The 23,406-nt window shown below is 48.0% G+C and overlaps 3 protein-coding genes across 6 annotated transcripts; 2 read left to right on the top strand and 1 right to left on the bottom strand.

Annotated features, from left to right (window-relative positions):
• The first annotated feature begins 5,601 nt into the window (after positions 1-5,601).
• LOC112873992 (heterogeneous nuclear ribonucleoprotein 1-like) lies at positions 5,602-11,289 on the top strand. Of its 4 annotated transcripts, none has more exons than XM_025937117.1 (5): positions 5,602-5,955; positions 6,114-7,371; positions 8,125-8,318; positions 9,582-9,727; positions 10,885-11,289. In XM_025937117.1, the coding sequence occupies exons 1-2, from the start codon at positions 5,734-5,736 to the stop codon at positions 7,233-7,235; spliced, it is 1,344 nt and encodes a 447-aa protein (XP_025792902.1). In that variant the 5' UTR covers positions 5,602-5,733; the 3' UTR covers positions 7,236-7,371; positions 8,125-8,318; positions 9,582-9,727; positions 10,885-11,289. The 4 variants fall into 4 exon arrangements, with proteins under 4 accessions (XP_025792902.1, XP_025792903.1, XP_025792901.1 ...); XM_025937118.1 differs by having other exon boundaries at positions 6,114-7,993; positions 9,582-9,690; XM_025937116.1 differs by having other exon boundaries at positions 6,114-7,993.
• A 694-nt stretch (positions 11,290-11,983) lies between these two features.
• Positions 11,984-17,917, top strand: LOC112875266 (protein unc-13 homolog). The gene is made up of 6 exons (XM_025939060.1): positions 11,984-12,499; positions 12,594-13,460; positions 13,640-14,104; positions 14,207-14,393; positions 14,475-16,055; positions 17,287-17,917. The coding sequence occupies exons 1-5, from the start codon at positions 11,984-11,986 to the stop codon at positions 15,389-15,391; spliced, it is 2,952 nt and encodes a 983-aa protein (XP_025794845.1). The 3' UTR covers positions 15,392-16,055; positions 17,287-17,917.
• On the bottom strand, positions 16,273-23,196 carry LOC112875267 (protein ECERIFERUM 1). The gene is made up of 9 exons (XM_025939061.1): positions 22,892-23,196; positions 21,917-22,373; positions 18,679-18,898; positions 18,189-18,564; positions 17,969-18,076; positions 17,327-17,527; positions 17,138-17,236; positions 16,843-17,019; positions 16,273-16,757 (listed from the first exon to the last, which is right to left on the bottom strand). Exons 1-9 carry the CDS (start codon positions 22,949-22,951, stop codon positions 16,596-16,598), a joined length of 1,860 nt encoding a protein of 619 aa, XP_025794846.1. The 5' UTR covers positions 22,952-23,196; the 3' UTR covers positions 16,273-16,595.
• Between the last annotated feature and the right edge of the window lie 210 nt (positions 23,197-23,406).

The raw sequence follows: 23,406 nt of genomic DNA, 5'->3' as shown, positions 1-23,406 counted from the left end.
GGTCTCGCATGTGTAGGTTGGTTTGGTCACGAAAAGACAAGGTCCAAGTTAGAGTTAGTTTATGCTAGCTAATCAGTTTGTATTTGAATTTAGGGTTCAAATACAAACCACACATCAATTAACTCCAAATAAAATCAAATAAAATCCAAATCACACTAGCATTTAAATAATCTTAACAATTCAAATTTAAATTTTTGAATTGAAATCTAGGAATTAGGGAAGTTCACAGAAGGCAATCTTACAGTGATCAAGCTAATTATGCACATTGCACCAAAAATTTTTGAAACCTACATTTTCACAGCAAATAAAATTTTAGAAAAATTTGGGATGGTACAGGATGGACTAAGGCCCACCTGTCAATGACACAAGGCGGACCAATCAAAAATTTAGATGCAAACTTTATATACTTTAGAAATAGATATAGATTCGATATGGACACTTTGGTCAACCGCTAATTTCCTTACATTTTTAATTTCCAGCATGTCGGCCTCAGCAGTGCTCCTCCGGTGTCCAGCCTGCTGCACGCTCGGGCGGCCTTGTTGGTCGTTGATGGTGCCTCAGCTGGAACGAGGGTGGTTGGCCCGCACCGGCTCTACGTCTTCTCCGCCAGACCCGAGCCCCGCTTGGTAACCACACCCATCCCATCGATCTCGCACGCATTAGGTCTTCTTTACAATTACTCTAGTTTTTGAAATTCGGGCGACGGCTCCAGAACGCTGGCGGAGGCCAAGAGGACCGGGGTTAGGATTTCGGTGTTGTAATAGTTGGAGTGGGAAGGAGAAAGAAGATGAATAGTGCTTGATCTATGCTGGGTCGTTGGATTAATTATGTCCATCGCCTGAAATTATGATGACTATTTTCATGTACCTGATCGGAGAACAGCATCATCCTTGTTTATTCGACCTGCAGGGGACTCGCAGTGTAGATTTCTATGGTGCCACCACCAAACAACAATGTCATCAAGTCAGCGGAAGAACGCATGGCTCATAAAATGGACGCGCTAGACCATGCCTTGGAGAAGAGCGGAAATATGCTAGATGAAATCCTCGAACAAGTCAAGCGACAGAACATGATACGTACGAGGTCGGTATATAGTGATTCACTCTAAAATTTACTCTCTCTTCTATTGCCTCCACTAAAATATAATATAAGTATTTTTAGAATTGACCCAAGCCAACCCATCTTTATTTTAACTAAGTTTACTGAAGAAACAAAAACATCTACGATGTCAAATTAATATTATTGGATATACATAATAAAAAATGAAGATATTGATATGCTTCTATACAAACTTGGTCCAATCTAATATTGTCCGACTTAGAATAAAACTAGAATTTCTTATAATTTTTGGGGACAAATAAAACGGAGTAGCTAGCTAGCGTTATACATACTGATGGATTATATATGCATGCATACGTTGCTTGGTCATAATCCTTAATTTGTGAGAGACCCGTAAGATGCCTAGAGTGGGGTGAATAGGATAATCTGTAATTTTAAACACTTTGAAAAATGTCAATACCAAATGAATTCGGATACTCCGGATATGTGTCCGGAGTCTTCGGAGATAATATCCGGAGGTTCCGGCTAAGAATGCTAAGATAAGAATAGCTAGTTAAATCAACAAGGAAAGTAGATCTAAAGGACTTGCAAGTATTAGGGGTTGCTATAGACAGATTCTTAGAGGTTGTAATACACTAGAAACTTGGCGAGAAGTAGATCGAGCTCAAACTCGAAGAAGTTAGTCTTACAAGCAAATAACCAATAAAACAAGTAAAGAGCACAAGAGAGAGACATAATTTATTTCCCGAAGTTCACTCCTAAAAGAGCTATGTCTCCGTTGAGGAAGGATTCAAGAGACGATGCTCAAGAACCCCTATGCTCCTCTCCTAAGGATGAGACTAACGCTCAAATCTAAGATTATTTACTATGAGTTCCTCCGAGAGGAATGACGATTACAAACTTCCCGTGGTGCTCACAACTTCTTTGAGCACTCACGAGCGATGCCTAGCCGTCTAGGAGCTTGAAGCTCCAAGAGTAACAAACTTGAATCCACCGGCTAGACGAGGACGATGTGCTCAAGAGATGGAATGGAAGCTCACTAGCAGAAATCTTTGCTCTCGCAACAATCTCACTTGAATCCCCAAAGAAAATCACTTAGGAATGAAGAAAAAGTGGAGTGGGAGAGCTCTTTTTGCTTGTAGGGCATTTCTGGTCAAAATGAGCAAGAGAGTGTGGGTGAAGGGGTATGGGGGGTATTTGTCGTTGGTTTAAGGTACTAGCCTTTAGTTTGAGGTACCCGAAGACTCCCGATATATGTCCGGATACTCTGGACATATCTGTCCGGATATTCCGAACCAGTATCCGGACACTCCGGGTTCAACAGGAGATTTCACAAGAAGACTGTTTATAGTGGTAGGTTTGATTCTCATGGTTTTTGTAGATTATCTTGAGTACAACTACCACGTCAACACCTATAGATCAAAGTCCCTCTTGATAGTACGGCGTTCCTATACTCAATTTCAAAATAAAATCTAATCTTCAACTAAATTTGTAACACCGCTTTTCGTTTCCTTTTTGAGGGGTCATGCTTTATAATACGCTTTGCTTATTCACCTTTACATTTGCACATATATTTGATAACACGATTAAATATACATGTACTTTATCATCTAACACCAAAATCCACTAAAGAATCTAGTTATCTTTCAATTTGTTTGCAGGTTAAGGCCAGCGCTTCTCGGCGTTTCAACACTGGGTGCCGCCATTTATGTCAAGAAACGTTTCTCTGCTGGGAGTCAAGATCAGGCCTGGGGAACAAAACCCTCCCTCTCAATCACATCATCAGCTTGACAATTAATACTCCATTTAATTAGAACATTCTTTTACCTCACTTAAGTAGAACATTCCCTTTGCAGAAAAGCTGAATAGTCAACACTTTTATCTTGCTATATGAAGTTTGGTCGGATGACCAAATTATTTACTGATACAGGGCAGTGGCAGAGGACACGATGAAATCGTGGTATGGCAACGGCGTGCGGGGGGAGCAGGCCAGCAGGCGGCGGCGGCGGCGGCGCGGGGGGGGGGGGGAGCAGGGGACGGCCGCGCGGGGGGGGGGGGGAGCAAGGGGCGGCCGCGCGGGGGGGGGGGAGAGGGGGCGGCTGCGCGCGAGGGGGGGAGCAGGGGCGGCGGCACGCAGTGGGCAGCGCCGGCGCGCGGGGAGGAGCAGGGGGCGGCGGCGCGGGGGGGTGGGGTGGGGGGAGAAGGGGCGGCGGCGCGCGGGGGGAGCAGGGGGCGGCGCGTGGGGAGGAGCATGGGGCGGCGGCGCGGGGGGAGCAGGGGCAGGGGCGGCCTAAATTTTTTTCTCCCGATTCCCGAGCGTAGGTATGGCGGTTGCCATACCTTGCCACATAAGATCCTCCGCCACTGATACAGGGATACATGCACAAGCTGACTGTATTTTCGTACCCCAATTTCTTGCTTGGTTACAAATGATTTGATGCTTAAATTACCACTAGTGATAATTATAAGGAAAATTTTGCTCCATAGAGCACAAAGATAATCTGGTAATATACCATTGAATTGTTTTGCTCAGCCTTAACTGTAATCCATGCCTCTAGAGTGTGTCAAGCATTTAGAGGGACAGCGAACAGATCCAAACTAATTCCAGGGTATCCATGCACGTTATTACGATCTCCCTCCCCATTAATATTTATACAAAATTCATATAAGGATATCTGTGTTCCAACAAAAATGTCCAACAATGTGCAGACTTTAGTCATATTCCATCAAAATAGGCATCATTTAAGGCTGTTATTTGTGGCATCAGGAGTACCGGAATAGGTATTTTTAAGGTAATAACTTCCCTAAAATCGGCCGTAATTTTGTCCATCTGTAAATATCTTTTCCATTGACCACCGGACCACGTGAAATCATGTTTTCGTTTTTCGTGCAGTATACAGTGTGCGTTGAACTCTAGCTCGGTGACACCACGCTCAAATGGAGTACCGCGTGCAAGCAATTTTAAAAAGTTATAGTTCTTGCATTGTCCATCAAATTCTAATTCCGATTGCACAATTGTTTCTCTTTCGATGAGTTTTTCAAAATAAGATCTCATATTTTGACGATATTTTTCAAAGACACATAAATTATTTTATGTATAATGAGAAAATATTAAAATAAATTAGTTAAAATGCTCAATTAATCTACTAGAGTTGCTTATCATTGATACGTAATAAACATTTACCTACCCCAATAAAATTGTTGAACCGCATTCGTTAATCACACCAACCAATCTATCTTCGCAATATCAACACTAATATCCACTTAATTGAACTCAGGCACGTGAAGCAATATTTTACAGTGGCAAAAGCAACTTTTGAAAAAGTCATAAGCAAATTAGAATACACTAAAAAATATTTTCTCTTAAAAACTATATGATTGAAATATAGTGATGTGAGATCTTATTTTGAAACTCTTATTGGAACAAACACAATGGTTCAAGTGGATTTTAATTTCGATGCTCGATTTTGGAACTACGAGCTTTCTTAAACTTGCATACATGCACACATGTATGCATTATTTTTCTACCACTCACATATACATGCATGCGCTGACTTCATTCCTCATTTTTCCCTTCTCTCCGTCGCCTCACATGCATACATACAGCACGGTATGATACATCACGATACGCTGCTGAAGCCCCGAGCTGATCCGCTAATTATTTTTCTTACTAAAAAAAGGCGGCCGTACGGATTATTTATAATACAACTGACCGTAAATTAGCCGCGTCTATTTTTTTAGTTACATCACTACGATTTAGGTGCTTGGTTGAGGGTTATATGCGTCTTTTCTTTTCCAAATGTAGATGAGTATCGGAATAGAGCATGTGTGGCTTGTGTGGATGAGTTGAGTAGACGAGCCATCCTTCCCGAATGTAAGAAGACAACTAAAGATTAAAAAAACATGCAATTTATCAATACTAATCTATTACTTAGATATCTGACATGAGGTTTCAAATTTACCTTCTTATAATGAGATATCTGGACCCTGGGAATTGATCGAGAGGGTGCAATAAGCACAGTTACAAATATCAATCCAGCTAATATATTTTGATTGCGCAACTAAAGATGGGAGATACTTAAAATTACCCACGTTGTTGAGAAGATGTTTTACCAAACTTTTTTTTTCAAAGGGCTTCACTAAAAAAAGTATTTAACAATTAAAACCAAAAGTATTTTAGAAAAAGTAAAAAAATACTTAACCATTAAAACCAAAAGTATGTTAGAAAAAATAAAAAAATATCAAACTTGTTAATATCTCGATCATATGAGCAACAGAATATACATTATAGATATTGATTACCTATAACTAAATTCACAGCAATGCTATCACAGCATCTTACAAAATCAATCATTAAAATATTAATTTGAGGGAATTCTAAAACAAAAAATTGTTGAATGCTGATCATCCATGTATCCACGTTGTACGAAGTTCCGCTCAAACAAAAACCTTCCAACCAAAAACCCACGAAAAACCCTCCGTCCCGCGGCTCCCCACGGTCCCCACCACGCGCCCGCCCTAAAATATCCCCCCAGCACAAACCACTCCGCCCCCAAACCCAAATCCGCACCCCGAAATCCCCAATTCCGCTCTCCCTCCCTCCCAGCCTCCCTCCCCCACCCTCCCTCTCCCCCCGCAGCAGGCGAGAGCGCGAAGCGGAGCGGAGGCGGAGAGATGGAGTCGGACCAGGGCAAGCTCTTCATCGGCGGCATCTCCTGGGAGACGACGGAGGAGAAGCTGAGCGAGCACTTCTCATCCTACGGCGAGGTCACCCAGGCCGCCGTCATGCGCGACAAGCTCACCGGCCGCCCCCGCGGCTTCGGCTTCGTCGTCTTCGCCGACCCCGCCGTCGTCGACCGCGCACTGCAGGACCCCCACACCCTCGACGGCCGCACGGTACGGCGCCATCCCCGCCTCTCGCACTACTCGAAACCCTAGGCCGAATATTCGCGACCCCACGCGGAATATTCCCTTCGGTCGTCTTCCGATCTGCCCCCACCGGTCGAGCTTGACGAGGATTTCTCTCTGTTTTGCTGGTACTTTTGTTGCCTCAGGTTGATGTGAAGCGGGCGCTCTCGCGGGAGGAGCAGCAGGCCACCAAGGCTGCGAACCCTAGCGGCGGGCGGAACTCTGGTGGAGGAGGTGGTGGCGGCGGCGATGCCGGTGGTGCGCGGACAAAGAAGATCTTTGTGGGCGGGCTGCCCTCCACTCTGACGGAGGAGGGGTTCCGGCAGTACTTCCAGACCTATGGCGTCGTCACTGACGTCGTCGTGATGTACGACCAGAACACACAACGCCCCAGGGGGTTCGGCTTCATCACCTTTGACTCTGAGGATGCTGTTGACCGCGTGCTGCACAAGACGTTCCATGACCTGGGTGGGAAGATGGTGGAGGTGAAGCGTGCACTGCCTCGTGAGGCGAACCCTGGCGGTGGTGGCGGGCGTTCTGGAGGAGGCGGTGGCTATCAGAGCAACAATGGCCATAGTGCAAACTCTGGCGGCTATGATGGTAGAAGTGATGGCAGGTATGGGCAAGCACAGCAGGGTAGTGGTGGCTATCCTGGCTACGGTGCGGGGGGTTATGGCACTGGTGCAGCTGGATATGGATATGGTGCTAACCCTGGAGCTGGATATGGAAATTATGGGGCTGGAGCATATGGAGGTGTTCCTGCTGCTTATGGTGGACCTTACGGCAACCCGAGTGCGGCTGGCTCTGGTTACCAAGGTGGTCCTCCAGGTGCAAATAGAGGACCCTGGGGCAGTCAAGCTCCATCTGCTTATGGTGCTGGAGGCTATGGTGGCAGTGCTGGCTATAGCGCTTGGAACAACTCTTCTGGTGGTGGCAATGCTCCCACAAGCCAGGCCCCTGGTGGAGCTGCAGGCTATGGCAGCCAGGGCTATGGGTATGGAGGATATGGAGGGGATGCGTCATATGCTAGTCATGGAGGATACGGCGCTTATGGAGCGCGTAGTGATGGTGCTGGCAATCCTGCTAGTGGTGGAATATCTGGATATGGTGCAGGGTATGGGAGTGGGAGTGGCAACTCTGGTTATCCAGGTGCTTGGAATGATCCTTCACAAGGCAGTGGATTTGGTGGTTCAGTCAATGGAGGTTCTGAAGGGCAATCAAATTATGGCAGTGGCTACGGCAGTGTGCAACCCAGGGTTGCTCAGTAAAGAGAGGCTATTAGAGTGTCTTTGAAAGGAACCAGCACATCTGGGCATTCTATGTATTGTTATGTTACTCTGCTCTCTGATTGTTCTCAGCCTCCTGAAGATGGCCCATTTGCTGGTTAAATCAGTATTTCTCCGGGTTGGAATGCTTGAACCTTTAGTGGCTTACTACTAGAACTTCTAGTCAATAAGTAGCTATAATGTGGAGTAGCAGTATCTTGCATTATTTTTTTTAAGTTTAGCTTTATCCGTCTGTGTGCTTTTCCATGAGTGAAGTTTCAGGTTGCTTCATCTCTAGTTTCAAAAGCTAGAGTAGCTTGACTGCTTATGGGCAAAACTATCTAGTTGTACCTCTATTCTACAGATCATATATTTGTGTTTGGCAGTAGTATCTATGCTGGATCTTGTTCTACTTCCATTCTGGAATGTTCTGTATTTTGTGGTTGTGTTGACCTGTGGTGCTGTGCTTACCCATCTGGTTTAGCTCAAGTTGGATTTATGGTGTTATGCCATGTTACAACATTCATGGTTTGCAACAGATGCCAACCCTGGAACTTCTATGCAGTGTTAGTCATCTGATACTGTAGCTTCTTCTAACAATATGCTCAACTGTAGTGCAAGTGTTTTTTATGTAGCTGGAACGGTACATCCTTCAAGTATATCATGAAGCTATGAATTCCATCTATTTGGCTCTAGATTTCCATATTTTCCATGCAGCAGTAAGCTTGTTAGCAGCAAGATTGTAGCACCAAATTTCTAAGGTAGTATAGATAACAGAGTTATCTGTGAAGCTACTTGAATGATGTAGGCGTAGCAACTGTAGAAGTAGAGCACTCAAGGCATTTGACAAGTGAAATAATTGTCCTTCCTCCTACCTCTCCTTTCTGTACAGGTTGAATGGGATGACATTCCTTTTTAGGGATGCCCAGACGAGGGCTACTAAATCAGCCATTCAAAAGGCAGGTGACTCTGTGTTTACATGATGAGCTGGTGGAAAGTTTTCATCTCGGAGAGCTGACAGAGTGCAACATGCCAGCTTAAGTGCTTCATTTTCTGAAGGGTCTGGTACTGTGCTACAGGATAGTGGTATGTGGAATAAAAGATTCAATATATTAACGTTTCATTCAGAAAAATCTTTTTTAAATTAGGGAACTTGCCAAAAACAACTCTAGATGATTTCTGAGCTTTGTTCCTTTCAGATTTGCTGTAGTGCACCATATACTTTGGTGACAGAAAAAATGATTATGAAACATTGTCAATTGGGCAATAATATCATTCTAGAAAAATAGATAATGAAATATTCTCAGTTGGGCAACAATATCGTTCTAGAGTAGACATTAGGTTGGCCACACAAACAGTGATTCAATGTATTTACCATTGAAAGTGTGCATTTGTTTTTCTATTACAAATTTAATAAATTACTGAATTTTTTTTAAATAAACTTGCAAGGGGCCAGTGCAACATGATTTGGCATGGACCTTTGCCGGCTTATGCTCACTGCACCCCAAGCCTTGTGCATATACACAGATGGGCTCATTATCATGACTATTTCCCCTTTTCTCTGTTCTGTTGACTATGTTGATGAGCAGCTGACTGTTATTCAGTTAAGGTGTATAATATATACATATGCCTTGTTTTAGGCTTCTAGTGCTGAAGGCCTCTATCTGTTGTTATGATGCCTTTTTACCACTTCTGCAATGCCATATTATACTATATGGTTATATCCCTTGATATGGAATCTCTGCTGATGTATTTTCATTTATGGTTTAATGTTCTCGACTTTGTAAGAGTAAAGTTAGACTGAGCGGTTGAAAATATGTTGAAACAGCTTATTCTAGTGACCATCAGCCTGGGCTAGCTCAAAAATTCTCATAAAGTGTCTCCAATACCTAGTGCGCTGTTAGATCATGTTGCAGAAATAGTGCTGAGCAATATAGTACTTGTAATCATAACTCAGATGCTAAATAACAAAAAGTTGAGACAAACACCAACCACACTCATTGGTACAATCTGAAGCAATGTAATTGCCATCTTTCTGATACTGTGATGTGAGGATACATTTGGTGGAATTCTTTCAGCATATACTAGTGCAATGTTGGTTTGCAAATTCGAGATTCTTCTCTGGAAATAGTATATATATTTGATTCCTTGGCAATTTATTGGTCCTTTTCGTCATTAATCACTTAAAGATAAACTATTTGAAAATAAAAATGTGTACCTGCATGTGATACCTTGTCTCATATGGCCAGGTTCAGATTTCACAGTTGAAAGTCTTAGAGAGTTTGCATTTTGGCCGTAAGCTTTCCCCCCCTGAAGCGCAGTTTTTAATGCCAAAACTTTTTTCAACAGAGTGCAATGAGGTAACTGGACGCACTGTCGCTTTGTCTGGGAAGCATGGGCAAGGGCTTGGCTGCGTGGTACAAGGGTTGGCGCCTGTGCATAAATCATAATAGAGATGGTGGATGCTTGTGTTCTAGTAACTTCCCAATATATAGGTGACTCTTTGTGTTGGAGGCTTCTTTTTGCTTTCGTGATGCTATACTCAGTGCATTGTTGCATAATACCCTAGTATACTCACAATGTACTTATATCCCTTGATATGCAAGCATTGGTGCCTCTTTTGTTTAGTATGAATGCCATTGAATTTTATGCTGAATTGTCTACTCTGTTATAGCTATGCTCTACTTGCTGCATTTCCTTGCCACTTATGTTAGCTCAAACGTTAAGCCGATTACACACTGTTGATATTTTGGCACCACTTCTGATTGTAAAGATGGGGATATAAATTTATATTTGAAATATTTTGGCTTGAAGTTACTTCACACCTTCTAGTACCTGTAAACAGGGAGCCTTGTACATTGCACAACTAAGAGATGAGACCTGTTAATTTGGATGAAGAAATTGCTTGAGTTCATGTGGTATGGGGTGGAATTAATGTTCGAACTGCCATATCTGGTTGTTTTAGGTGAATCATACATTACAACCACTTGGGTGTTCACATGCGGTGCTAGGCAAAAAAGGACAAGGTTATGTATTCCATTAATCAGGAGTCATTTGGAGGCACATATTATGGAATAAAATGATCTTTTAGTAAAGTAAAATACAGAACAAGATAGTTGACTCCTGTTTGTGGAAGTTGCTGGAGTATTCAAAATAAAGCAGACAATGATGTATTGAACATGACCTGGAATTTGAAACATTTTAATATATGCGTGATTGGAAAAAAGGTGAACTCTGGCTACTTATATATAGGGGTTGGGCCGTTGGGGTGAGAGTAGGGTCAGATGTGTTTTGAGCTAGAATTATTTACATTCAGCAAGGAGTTAATAATAGCTGTAGTTGAGCCTGGCTTGAATCAGTTATAGCAAATGCTGAATCTCATCTTGGATTTGTAAATGGAAAGAAATGCATATAAGTTATCTATATCCTTTGCTTACTATTCTTGATTGGAGAGTACTTATATACAATTGTTGTTTGACCTATTTCTTAGAATGTCTGTGCAATGCTTGGTATCCCCATACAAATTTGCTTAATGCTCATGACTGTAGCATCATAGTACAATATAAGCTCATTACTTCGCTCATGAATGATATCTCGTGATGTGGCGGTACAGATGAATCTTATATTAACTGGTTTCCTCTGTTTTTTTCAGGGATCTTGTATTACACGTGGTGAGGTCAAGTTCAAATGCATCTAATCAGCTTGGTGATCTCTCGGTTAGCATGAGTTTGTTTCTGAAGGGCATGTGTTTTTGAGATGCCTGCGTCAGGTTAAAATGCTCAATGAGACAACGTAACATGCAGTAGCCTTTGAGATAATTTATGTCGGTCTAAAATGTTCCGAGAATTATTAATTTCTATTCAACTGAAGCAAGTGTTTTTGACATAAATTGTATGAGCTCATTAGGTCATAAGCAGATGGTTAATTCCAGAGAACTATTGTGACAATTCACAATTGCCTGAGGTTTCCTTTCCTGTGATCTGTATCCTTCTCCATCAGTTTATACTTACCAAAAGTTATCAAGTGGGAACTTCATGTTGCCTGCTCATTTGTATCAGATACGTTCCTTGTGGCAATGGATTAGATTGTCTGTTCTATTGGCTGATGGTGAGATGTAGTTAGTGTGGTTGTTGCATCATCTCTCTTTTCAGACACTTGATCCATCCCCTGATGTGTCATTGTGGCTTATGCTATTGCATTGTATGCTTGAGTTCTTGTTCTTCTCCTGTTATGATTTGGCAGCGCTCCTGCCATGCGCCACCCCACCCCCACCCCCCCCCCCCCCAAAAAAAAAGCTTGAGTTCGTTGCCCTGTTTAAAATCTGTCTCTGCATTGCAGTGCTCAAGAGAGGTTATGAAAATTTTCGAACCTGGTTCTTGAAATTCAGGATTTGTTTCTCAGTTCAGACGGTACGCATTGCGTGGCAGAATGTACGGCTGGTAAAATTCCGAGTTATACGTGGCTTTAGCACAATAAAACGATCTCGTCGCAAATCTGAACGCTTGTTCTTCTGCGTGCCAAGCTAGCACTAGCAGGACGTGAGAAATTCTGGCAAAGCCCAAGCCCCTGGTTCCCCTGCAACGGCGGCGCGTACATAGCTTGACTCCATTTGGGCGCAGCATGCCCTGGCCCTTGCAATTCTTGGTCACTTCTCTTGGAGTCCTCGCGGTCGCGGGTCTTCCTCCCAAACTCCCCATCGCACGCGCGCGCGCCCCGGGTGCCTCTCTCGGTGGCTCGGCCGTGCCGGGAGGATGATGGGGCGCCACCAGCGCTCGCGCTCCGCCTCGGCGAGCTCCACGGCGACGCGGTCGGACATCACCGAGCTCGACTTCGCCGCGGCGGACCTCGACTGCCCCTTCGGCAGCGTCGACGCGCTCGGCCCCGTCGAGCTCCGCGAGGCCGCGTACGAGATCTTCTTCATGTCATGCCGCTCCTCCGGCGCGGCACCGAGCAGGGGTAGCGGCGGCGGCGCGGCCGAGGGGGAGGTGTCGTCGCCCATGGCCGGCGCCGGCGCGAGGGGAGGCGCCGCCGGGGGCGGCGTCATGGGAGGCCGGGATAAGAAGGCGCTGGGCCTCAGGCCGAGGCGGCTGTCGTCGGGGGCGCAGCCCATGATGGCGCGCACGCTCAGCCAGACGTCGGCGCCGGGGTCCCCTGGCCGCTCGCGCCGGCCGATGACGTCGGCGGAGATCATGCGGCAGCAGATGCGGGTCACCGACCAGAGCGACGCGCGCCTGCGCCGCACGCTCATGCGCACCGTCGTCGGGCAGGTCGCCGCCCGAACGCATGCGAGCAGCATCGTTGAAGCAATCCATGGCGGCATTGATCAATTTCGCCTTTTCCTGACAAATTTGATTTGCGCAGGTGGGCAGGAGGCCGGAGACGATCGTCCTGCCGCTGGAGCTCCTCCGGCAGTTGAAGCCCGCGGAGTTCGCCGACGCCGAGGAGTACCACCAGTGGCAGTTCCGGCAGGTCAAGCTCCTGGAGGCCGGCCTCATCCTGCACCCCTCGCTCCCCCTCGACCGCCTCCACTCTGCCGTGCTCCGCTTCCGCGAGGTCATGCGCGCGACCGAGATCCGCGCCATGGACACCGGCAAGAACTCGGAGGTCATGCGCGCCCTCACCAGCGCCGTGCACGCGCTCTCCTGGCGCTCCGGCACCGCCAGCGCCGCCGTGGAGGCGTGCCACTGGGCCGACGGGTACCCGCTCAACGTGCTCCTCTACTGCTCCCTCCTCCAGACCATCTTCGACCTGAGGGAGAGCACCGTCGTGCTGGACGAGGTCGACGAGCTCCTGGAGCTCATCAAGAAGACGTGGCCGACGCTCGGCATCAACAGGGCCGTGCACGACGCGTGCTTGGCGTGGGTCTTCTTCCGGCAGTACGTGATCACCGGCCAGGCCGAGCCGGACCTCGCCGCCGCGGCGCTCGCCGTGCTCGTTGACGTGGCAGCCGACGCCACGCAGGGGAGCCGTGACCCGGTCTACGCCAGGGTGCTCCTGAGCGCGCTCGGCGGGATTCAGGCATGGTCGGAGAAGCGGCTGCTGGACTACCACGACAGCTATGGCGAGTGCATCGGTGGCGCCGCCACGGAAGGCATGGAGATCCTTCTGTCCCTGGCGCTTGCCACTGGCAAGATCATCGCCGACCGGGAAGGCGCCGGAGACGGGAACTCCGCCGGCGACCGCGTCGATTACTACATCAGGTGTTCGATGAAGAGCGCCTTCACCAAAGTAAGTTTTTTTTTTGAGGGAAACAGGAGGGGACGCCCCTACTAAGAATTATTTATTAAAAAAATAATACGAGGTTCTTTTTCATGTGATCTTCGAAACTGGAAGGCATTCTGTTCATGTGATCTTCGAAACTGGTGGATAGTATTATTGATCTGCTCATGCCCATGATCCGAATTCAGATACTCGAGAACGGACTCGGCGAGACCGACAGCGTGATCATCGACCGCGACAACGACCCCGCCTCCGTCCTGATGCAGCTCGCGAGCGACACGGAGCAGCTGGCCATGTTCGAGCGCAGGAACTTCAGCCCGGTGCTGCGGCGGTGGCACCCCGCGCCGGTGGCGGTCGCCGCGGTCACCCTGCACGGCTGCTTCGGCGTCGTGCTGAGGCAGTACCTCGCCAAGGTGGCCGTCCTCACCGAGGAGCTCGTCCGCGTGCTCCACTCGGGGAGCAGGCTGGAGAAGGCCCTGGCGCAGATGACGGCCGAGGACGCGGCGGACTGCGACGACGGCCGGGCCAAGGCCGTCGTGGGCGACATGGAGCCCTTCGAGGTGGAGTCCGTCGTGATGGGGCTGCTCAAGGCCTGGATGGACGACAAGCTTGGGCTCGCCACGGACTGCCTCCTCAGAGCCAGAGACACCGAGGTTCTTCCTGGTCATCGATCAGACACCTCGACGGCGAGCTGGAATTTTGCCAGTTCCTCCCTCCACTGGCGAACTTACGAACGTGCTGCGTGTTTTTGGTAGAGCTGGATACCCAAGTCCAAAGAAGAGCCCTTCGCGGGGTCCGGCATGGAGCTGATGAAGCTGGCACGGTTCACCCTCGAGGAGTTCTCGGAGATCCCGGCGAGTGCGAAAGAGGAGGTGGTTCAGGACCTCGTCGACGGCCTCGAGGCCATCTTCCAGGACTACATCTCCTTCGTGGCGTCTTGCGGTACGCTCAGGCTCTGCCGCGACTGCGAAATTGAGAAGTGCTCATCATATGCAGCAGCTTACCATGCATGGCGTGTGACAGGATCGAAGCACAGCTACCTCCCTCCGCTGCCGCCGCTGACGAGGTGCAACCAGGACTCGGGCTTCTTCCGGCTGTGGAAGAAGGCGGCGCTGCCGACGTGCCATGCGCCGGAGGGCAGCCCGCGCGGCGGCGGCTCGCACCACATCCCGCAGCCGTCCATCAGCCGGGGCACGCAGCGGCTCTACGTCCGCCTCAACACGCTCCACTACGTGCTCTCCCACGTCCAGGCCCTCGACGCCTCCCTCGGCTCCTCGTCCGCCCACTTGGACCGCACGCGCGCGGAGGCGACGTCGTCCATCTCCGCCGTGGCCGAGGTCGCCGCGCACCGGCTCATCTTCCTGGACTCGCGCCACTCCCTGTACCAAGGCCTCTACGCCCGCGGCGTGGGCGACGCCCGCATCCGCCCCGCGCTCCGGCTGCTGAAGCAGAACCTGTCGTTCCTGGTGTCGGTGCTGGCGGATCGGGCGCAGCCGGTGGCGGTGCGGGAGGTGATGCGGGCCTCCTTCGAGGCGTTCCTGATGGTGCTCCTCGCCGGCGGCAACGAGCGAAGCTTCGCGCGCGCCGACCACGCCGCGGTGGAGGAGGACTTCCGCAGCCTGAAGCGCGCCTTCTGCACGTGCGGGGAGGGGCTAGTCCCCGAGGACGTGGTGGCGCGGGAGGCCGGGACGGCCGAGGCCGTCGTGGACCTCATGGCGCGCTCCACGGAGTGCCTCATCGATGCGTTCAGCGTCGCGGCGTGCGAGGCCGCCGCCGCCGGCGAGGGCGACAGCGGCGGCGGCACCACGCCGCTGCCGCCCACGACGCGGAAGTGGGAGCCCGCCGACCCGAACACGATCCTCCGGGTGCTGTGCCACCGCGACGACGAGGCCGCCAACCAGTTCCTGAAGCGCACGTTCCAGCTCGCCAGGCGGCGGTGATGAGGCTCGGCCGCAGCAATCGGCGGTCGAATCACGTCCCGGATCACAGCGGATGCAGTCGAGGTGCTGCTGCTCGCAGTTTCTGGCTGGGAATCGCCGACGTGTAGCTCGCGTTCGAGGGGGAAGGGAAGACAAGCTGCGCCGCACTTGTTTCTGTACGGGCAGTAGAAGATTTTGCAGTTCACCTGAGATCAGCTCGGCACAAATTGAGAGAAGCTGAATGCAAAAAAGAAAAGAAAGGGCACCTCAATGGGCCGTAAGAGAAGATCTTCGTAGGCCCCCTCAGCCCATTCGCCCCACGCCTCTCACTTCAGTTCCTGCTCTGCACGGGCTCATGCGTAATACCAAAGTACTGCGAGGGGTCGCGCGCTAAAGAACCATCAAGACGTATGGCCTCTGTCTCTGTGATCTGGGCCGCCCCGTTGTGATCCAACGCGCCCCAGCCGGGCCCGCCCGACCGCACGCCGCCGCCGCCGCCGGCGGCGACCAAGGAGACGCTGTGCGTCGGTGGTTACCCCCCGGCCTGCGAGGTGCGAGCCCTCTCCAGCCACGGCTTCTGATTCCGCCACTCGCGCCATCCCTGAGCCGCCGCCGGCGCCGCGCGTCGAATCCTTCGAGCCGTCCGCGCGCCCTTGCTTGATCCGCCCCGCCGCTGCCATACACTGTTGAGATGATTTTTCCCTCGAGTTTTTTTTTTGTTTTGATTCCCGCTAGGGAGTTGGTTGGTCAATTTCACTTCGGATGCAATAAAAAGGTTCCGAGGAGTAGCAAATTCGTATTCTGCGTGTAGAGTTCGCTGTGGTAAGGAGAATATGGTGCTAAAATTTTGAATGTGGGATGCCACAGAAGTTGGATGTTACGAATGTGGAGTCACTGATTAGTGATCAACTGTTTGCAGTACAGTTATTTCCATACTCGTTTATTGTTGAATTACACATTGATGGATGGAGAAACGTATTAAACAGCTAGCTATGGTAGATCATAATTCTTATATGCTACATCCCATCCCTGCTCATCAATATGGAATGCATTTTTTTCCACTTCAGCAGAATGGTTTTATGCTCATAAAGGAGTTCGTCTTGACTATATACTTATATGGATAGCCAAGGTCTTAAGCGATAAGAAGTAGAGGGGGAGAAATAGAACATCAACATCCTACTATGTCTGTAGCATAGTTCCCATAAGAACTTATTGCATTGGAGAATCAAACTTGAGCAGTAGGGCGGAAACCATGCAGAAGAGCAGCAGACCATACTTTCTCCATGTCTAGCACAATGTCCCCGCACTCATGCTCGTTCCATCCCTCCAATGCATGAACCATTCCAGCGATGCGCCAGGCACTCATGACCCTCCTCGGTAGCCAATTCTGCAAAGTTTTTCAAATTTGTAGACTCAATTAGATCATGTACTAAAGTTCCTGCAGAAATGCAGTTCAGTGGGACCTTATTTACCTCGCAGGAGTGCACATTCTGTAGTGTTTTAGGCACAGCCATTGCAGGAGTTGTTGAGTAGGTGCAGCTGTCCTTGCGTACCATTTTTGGTGGAAACTGGGAATATGGGATAAACTGGGTTCCTTTCTGTGCCTTGAATTGCTCAGAAGCATCTAGACCTTCCCCAATTAACCACACCTGCAAAATTTGAGCCCAACAAGTGATGCCATTTGTCGATTAGATTTGATGTTCTCTTATATGTCCTCTCCTGTCCATTTCTTAAGAGATTGAGTGAGAGCCAGAGGTCCGTTTTTACCTTTGAAGTAGGTGTTTTTGAAAACAAAAGGTTCGCAGCTGCATCTTCTGGCATGTTGGGCTTAAGGAAATGATAATCCTGCTTGTTTGTCATTACTACCTGAGCAAGATGTGTTGGTTTTACATATTAGTACAATGTTTATTATGCAGGTGATTAACATGAAGCTGATGTGCCTTTTGCACTCCTTACCTTGACATTCTTCTTGCACAATGCTGCAGCGACAGCACGAGCAACCTTTGAAATATTTCCTGCAAGAACAACTTGATCTGTGCCTTGGGGAATACCATTCACAACCACCGCAGCAGCTAAGCTGGTGCCATCTACAAGTCGTACCTCCAACTTTGGGTACTTCTGTAGATAAAGTTCTCCATTTCCATTGAGGTTATTTGCCTGTGGACAAACATATCATTGTTAATCATGATTTCTATTGTGCAATCTATTGCTAGTAACTAGTTACTAGCTTTGCATCTGGATAATTTAGTCAATGGTAATTACAAATGAGTACCGATGTGACGAAGTGAACAGATGATAAAGAGATCTTCATAGTTTGAGTTCAGATACCTACTATATCATACTCTATAATGCTATTGTTATGTATCCATTATCAGATAAGAATTACAGGAACTAGTGCCAATTGCTACTTTCTGATAATTTTCTTGTTGTTAGTTGTTTGCCTTTCATAATGTATGCAACTATCCTTTTTGTTCAGTCAGGTCTGTAATGATTTTTTTTCCCTGACTTCCAGAATGGCAATACATATACATGCAACTTTTATTCAAATGACAGATATTTTCGAGTTGTATACTTTGAATAACTGAATAGATGACATACCTGGTTAAGGAGTCCGAGGCTAACAACTTTAGCGCCTTTCTTGTCAGCTTCACATATTGCCTTTTCGATTAGGTTATTGATTGCTTCCTTCTCCCAAGTCAATCCGTACTGCAGAACAGTGAAAGTTAGCGTTTTTGTTAGATACTTTTCTGAAACAAGATGATTTGGTTAGAATCATTGGACACCAGGAGCAGATATTATGAATTGCACATGATCTTACATGGAAACTGTATCTCGGAATGGCCCATGACTGCATCTTGAGTTTCTTCATGACGTTCCTCTCAACAGCGAATGAAGTGCCATATGTCCATGTCAGAACCATGGAAAGCCATGATACAGGCCACATCATCCGCATGTACCACTTGGAAGTGTAAGGCTTAGAAGCGTATTCAGCAAACCCAGGTCTCACATGATAAATGGACTGCAGGCTGGTAAGATGGGTAAGATGAACCACATCTACTGTTTCCTCTTTGGCCTTCAGTGATTTCTCATACAGCGTATCCGATGACTTGTCCATGGTGTTATATATGTAATCATAGAATGGCATGAACAGGGAGTAGTTTGTCCTGAACTGTGTGTGGTGAAGAGAATGGAACCTAAGTTGCAAAAGTTCATGTATACACTCAGAACAACATATAGAATCATGGAATTAACTTAAAGGAACAAAATTATTTCAGTGGTGAAGAGCAACAGGCATATGAGATACTTACGAGGGTGTGTACATCAGATACTTGAGAGGAGGGAACCACTTGAAGAGCCAACTTGGTACCAGTTCAAAGTTGCAGTGACCCATGTTGTTCATGAAGTCTATGTAGAGCACATAGATCTCAAATGCAAGGATTGAAGCAGTTCCAGTCAAGGCGCATGCGATCAATGGGATCGCGAACAGCACTTCATAAGCCACGAGCTCGGCAAATGGATGGATGACGGCTGCATAAACACAATAAGATTGTTATCTTTATATGTTCTAGTTGCTCCAAAGAAACAAAAAAAGAGCACCATTTGATGTGCACAAAAGGCATCTGCCTACAAGGTAAGGAAATGGTATGGGATAATATTATAGGTTAAAAAAAAGTTGGTTTAACTTTTGCCGTCTTTCTGCTTGCTAAGATAAGGGAAGTGTGTATCTTGCCATGTTTGGAGAAGGCAAAGAAGCAAGCGATACCCTGAGACCTCATTTGATGTGTAAGTCCTACAACGTGTAGTATTTGCCATGTGGATTTATACCCAAATGTTTGGCCCGGTGCAAACGGGCCGGCCCGCGCCCCTGCCATTTTGGCACGGCACGAGCACGGCCCGGCACGGCTTTAATCGTGCCCGGGCCGGCACGGAGCACGCCTAGGGCCGTGCTTGGGCCTGGCCGTAAGCTCACCGGGCTGCTTCGGCACCGCCCTTTTAGGCACGGCCCGTGCGGCATGGCGCTCGGCCTGGGTGGCCCGCGGTGCACAGGCACGGCCTGTTTGGCCTGTTTTGTCGGCTCCCGAGTCCCGACTCAACCCTTTGTAATAGCATGGTGATCTATCTTGTGCCTTGTTCTGGTTCTGGTTAGGAGTTAGGACTTAGGAGAAAATTGCAGCTCGATTGGCTGTTCTGGACTTGTGCTTGAATGTATCTTGTTCTGGTTCTGGACTTCTGGTTGAGCACTTGTTCTGGACTTATGCTTGAATGTAATCTATCTTGTATCTTGACTGTTATCTATCTTGTGCCTAGTTCTGGTTGTGGTTGAGCACTTGTTGCAGAAAAATAGAACGGAAAAAGATTACACCATATTCCTTGTGCCTGTTATCTATCTTGTGCCTTATTCTGTTATCTATCCTGTGCCTTATTCTGGTTCTGATTTATAGCTAATTGCACCATATTCAGATTATGTGGGAAAAATTGAATTTGTTGCTGTGTTTTTTAACTTTGGGAGGGGTGAGCCGCGGGCCTGGCCCGGCACCGTAGCATGGCCCGGCACGGTTAACTGGACGCGTGCCGTGCCCGGACCTGACCCCCCCCCCCCCCCGGGCGGGCACGGCACGGCCCGCTGTGACAGCCATGCCGGGTCACGGCCCGTTTAAATCGGTACGGACATGGTCGGGCCCGGTCTGTACCAGCCCGGCACGACCCGACTTGCAAGTATACATGGATTGTCTAATTTCCTGTTTGTATGCTGCAGACTTATTTTTCTGTTTTTGCATTTCTGTGATTAGATGCATATTGGAAGTATGTCCTTGCCCGAAAAACAGAGGGAAGAAAAAAGAACTAAAATTTATCTATCATATCCGGTGGCGAATCTAGCAGCCAAGTGAAGAGGGGGCTTATCTCCCCTCTCTTCTTCTTCCTCCCTTCCTTCTTCTTCTTCTTCTTCATTTTTTGTTCCTAAAAATGGAGGAGAGTTTAGAGGGGTATCCATTAATTTTAGGGAGGTAGGGGGGGCTTGATCCCCTAGCCCGCTTAAGATCTGCCCCTGATCATATCATGACTTCTTGGCTACATGGTTTTCAAGGCTAAAGCATGCTTAGTTAATGCTACTCTTCTCTGTTTTGCATGAGTGACATAATAATAGTTTACCAAACTACTGCACTAATTGCCAGTTTTGATTTACCTACATGGTTTTCCTCTCGTAAGCTACATGTACAAGATTAAATGATTCCATTAGAAGAAATTCAATTCTGATATTTGAACTCCTATTTAGGTATTGTCTTTTCTAAAAGTAATATTCATCAGAAGCTCTCAGGATCCTCCTTACAAATACTAAGGACACGTGTTCTATCTCGTACCAAAGCTCCTGTACCTCTCAGGCAGTGAATGTTTACTGTCGCCGACGCCTAGCTGCATGATACTGGCCTGCTCACAGAGCTCTGCTGCTACACTGAAGGTACGCCCTACGAGGTCAACCGTATGTAGTCTGTATATTTCTAGATTTTACATGGAGCAGTAAAAAAATCTCTTGTGTTTCATTTTTTTAAAAAAAAAACTATTCCTTTCAAAAAGGAAAGCTTCCTCTCCTATTTTTACAAGTGAGGTTGTTCTGTTAAGATCTTTTTATTGGAATCAAGACTTTTGATAATGACATAGAAAACGACAGGTTTCACGAAATCATCTTCGAAGAACAGGTGAAATGGTATGGTTACCTTGCGTTCAATCTTTTTTTTTCTATGTAAACTACATAGTTCTTTTTTCGTGTAAACTACGGTGGAGGTCGGTTTGAAAAAAAAATAGCTTGAGCCACTTACGGATTATAGAACTTTACTGTGGGATTCTATCAGTCCGGATGGTGATGATAGGGATCGGTGGTAAGTACGCTTACGTGGTGATTGGTACTGCCGCACGCGATCATGTTTGGATTCTGTTTGGTGTTGGAAGCTGGCATGCAGCAGCCGAGCAGCATGGCTTCGCATGGTCCCGGATTTGCTCGTCCTTGTCAGGCGTCCTCATCACTCATCAGGCCAAAAGGTCACCTCTCGACTAAAGGACTCAAAGAAGCTCAGGAGTCAAGAGGACAGAACACGTGACATCGATTGACCGTGCCGTTACCGGTCAGTAAAAGTCCTTTGAAAAGACAGGCAGGCGGCCTCATCTTTTACTGATATTCGGAAAGGTCTCTGCTCCAAGCAGTCACTAAATCGAGCATGACCGACAGTGATAAAAGGACTGGGTAGCCCTGTAGTCCATGCACCCATGCATGCTGGTGACGAGATCCGATCCGGGTCTAGGACAAGGCTATGTTGGGCTCTAGGCAGTAAAGTTTTTTTCCGTAAATACGTAGAAGAGCTATGTATCATTGTATTAAGAAAAGGATGATTTGAAAGAGTATAACAACGCAAGCTCAAATAAAATGGTTTAGATGAAACCCAGCCAAGAACGAGTAGTCCCCATCAGCAACAAGCCAACTTGGCCGCATAACTGTCGGCAATTCGCCGGACGAGAGGGAGAGCTAGCTAGCAATCAGTTGGAGTAACTTACATGTGATGGGCTCGGTGACGATGGAGGAGTGGTGGTGGGAGTGGTATCTGGTGTAGAGGAAGTGGTGGTGCAGGGCGCGGTGGAACCAGTAGTAGAGGAACTCGACGGGGCCCGCGTGGAGCAGCGCGATGAGGAGGAAGCCGTCGGCGCGCCAGAGCGGGAGGTGCTGGCCGCCGGGCAAGTAGAGGGCTCCCAGGTAGAACAAGATGCCGCTGAGGATGATCTGGTCGTCCCAGTTGCGCTCCCGATCCACCTGCTCGAACTCGATGCCCCGGTCCACAATCTGCCGCCGGCTCCGCGCGTTCTGGAGCCGGGACGCCGTGATCCACGCCTGGTTGTGGAGCATCCGGAGGAACAGCGACGGGAGGATGGCCAGGTAGCCCGGGTCAGCCGCGCGCCACCCCTTGGTCGCCGCCAGGTAGCCGCCGTGCGCCACCCACGGCGCCAGCAGCAGGTACTGCATGCGTGTGCACGGGCAACACCACATGAACGACCGGCCAGTAGCAGGTTGATTTTGATTTGTTAATCAGTAAAGACAAGACGGTAAAAAAATGGCCTACCTGGAAACGTGTTGGATCTAGCAAATTAACTAATAATAATAAGCTTCCATGAACATGCATGATGCACAGTAGCATATATACACTACATGATACATGAACTGTAGGATTTGACTGTGCATAGCAAGTCGCCCATGCATGAATGTCCCTAGATGCACACAGTTTATGAGTGGTAGAGCTGTACACGACAGCCATGTATATGATGTGGAAATAAAAAAAAAGGAAGCTAAGATTGCTATGCATGGCACACACTGGCCGGCCGGTAGACAACAAGAGTTTCCAGCCGGGATGACAAGACTGCCGTTCATGCACCAACGGAAGAAGGACGTTTGCTTGAGCTGCCTAACACCGCGGAGCGATAGATGGAGATGGTGATGCATGCATGGGAGCTAGCTAGCCGAGGTAGTAAGTAGTATACCTTGAAGTTGCCGAGCTTCTTCCATGGCCACTCGGTGAAGAGGCCGGGGTTCGTCGCCATTGCGAGCTGCCGCTCCTGCGGACAACGAAAGCGCGTGAGAGCTACACCCCTTCACCCCTTTCTCAGCAGCCAGAAGTGAACTTGCCAGCCCTTGGGCAAGCAGTCTCAATTTATAGACCCGTAAGCTGTTCGTGTCTCTCTGTCTCTGTGTGTGTGTGAGAGAGAGAGAGAGAGGGGGAGGGAGTTGCCGTTGCCCCCACACTTTCTTGAATGTGCAATAAGTGCTTGCACGCTCTTAACCTTCAGCTCCCCCAACTCAGTTATCTCTATCCCCAGCAAGAAGGAATCCGGTCTTATTATATCAGAGAAAGTTACTCCACTTCATTAGGTTGGCAATCAAGTGTGCTACGTGTAACACTTTCGGGCGGACACCACCAGAAAATGATGCCAAAGACTTTTGGCACCACTGCAATATCATTGGTTCTTTTCTTTTCAGACTCAGAAAAGTGGAATAA

Source organism: Panicum hallii, chromosome 9 (genome assembly GCF_002211085.1).
Source record: "Panicum hallii strain FIL2 chromosome 9, PHallii_v3.1, whole genome shotgun sequence".
Lineage (NCBI taxonomy): Eukaryota > Viridiplantae > Streptophyta > Magnoliopsida > Poales > Poaceae > Panicum > Panicum hallii.
The sequence above is the reverse complement of the archived record's forward strand: the minus strand, read 5'-3'. Positions and strand labels throughout refer to the sequence as shown.

Coding starts and splice junctions, on each gene's coding strand:
- LOC112873992 (XM_025937117.1), top strand. CDS start 5,734: ATGGAGTCGGACCAGGGCAAGCTCTTCATCGGCGGCATCTCCTGGGAG. Junction 5,956..6,113: donor ACACCCTCGACGGCCGCACG/GTACGGCGCCAT, acceptor TTGTTGCCTCAG/GTTGATGTGAAGCGGGCGCT.
- LOC112875266 (XM_025939060.1), top strand. CDS start 11,984: ATGATGGGGCGCCACCAGCGCTCGCGCTCCGCCTCGGCGAGCTCCACG. Junction 13,461..13,639: donor TGAAGAGCGCCTTCACCAAA/GTAAGTTTTTTT, acceptor ATCCGAATTCAG/ATACTCGAGAACGGACTCGG. Junction 14,105..14,206: donor TCAGAGCCAGAGACACCGAG/GTTCTTCCTGGT, acceptor TGTTTTTGGTAG/AGCTGGATACCCAAGTCCAA.
- LOC112875267 (XM_025939061.1), bottom strand. CDS start 22,951: ATGGCGACGAACCCCGGCCTCTTCACCGAGTGGCCATGGAAGAAGCTC. Junction 18,899..21,916: donor CGTCACCGAGCCCATCACAT/GTAAGTTACTCC, acceptor GTGTTTATGCAG/CCGTCATCCATCCATTTGCC. Junction 17,020..17,137: donor CAAAAACACCTACTTCAAAG/GTAAAAACGGAC, acceptor CAAATTTTGCAG/GTGTGGTTAATTGGGGAAGG.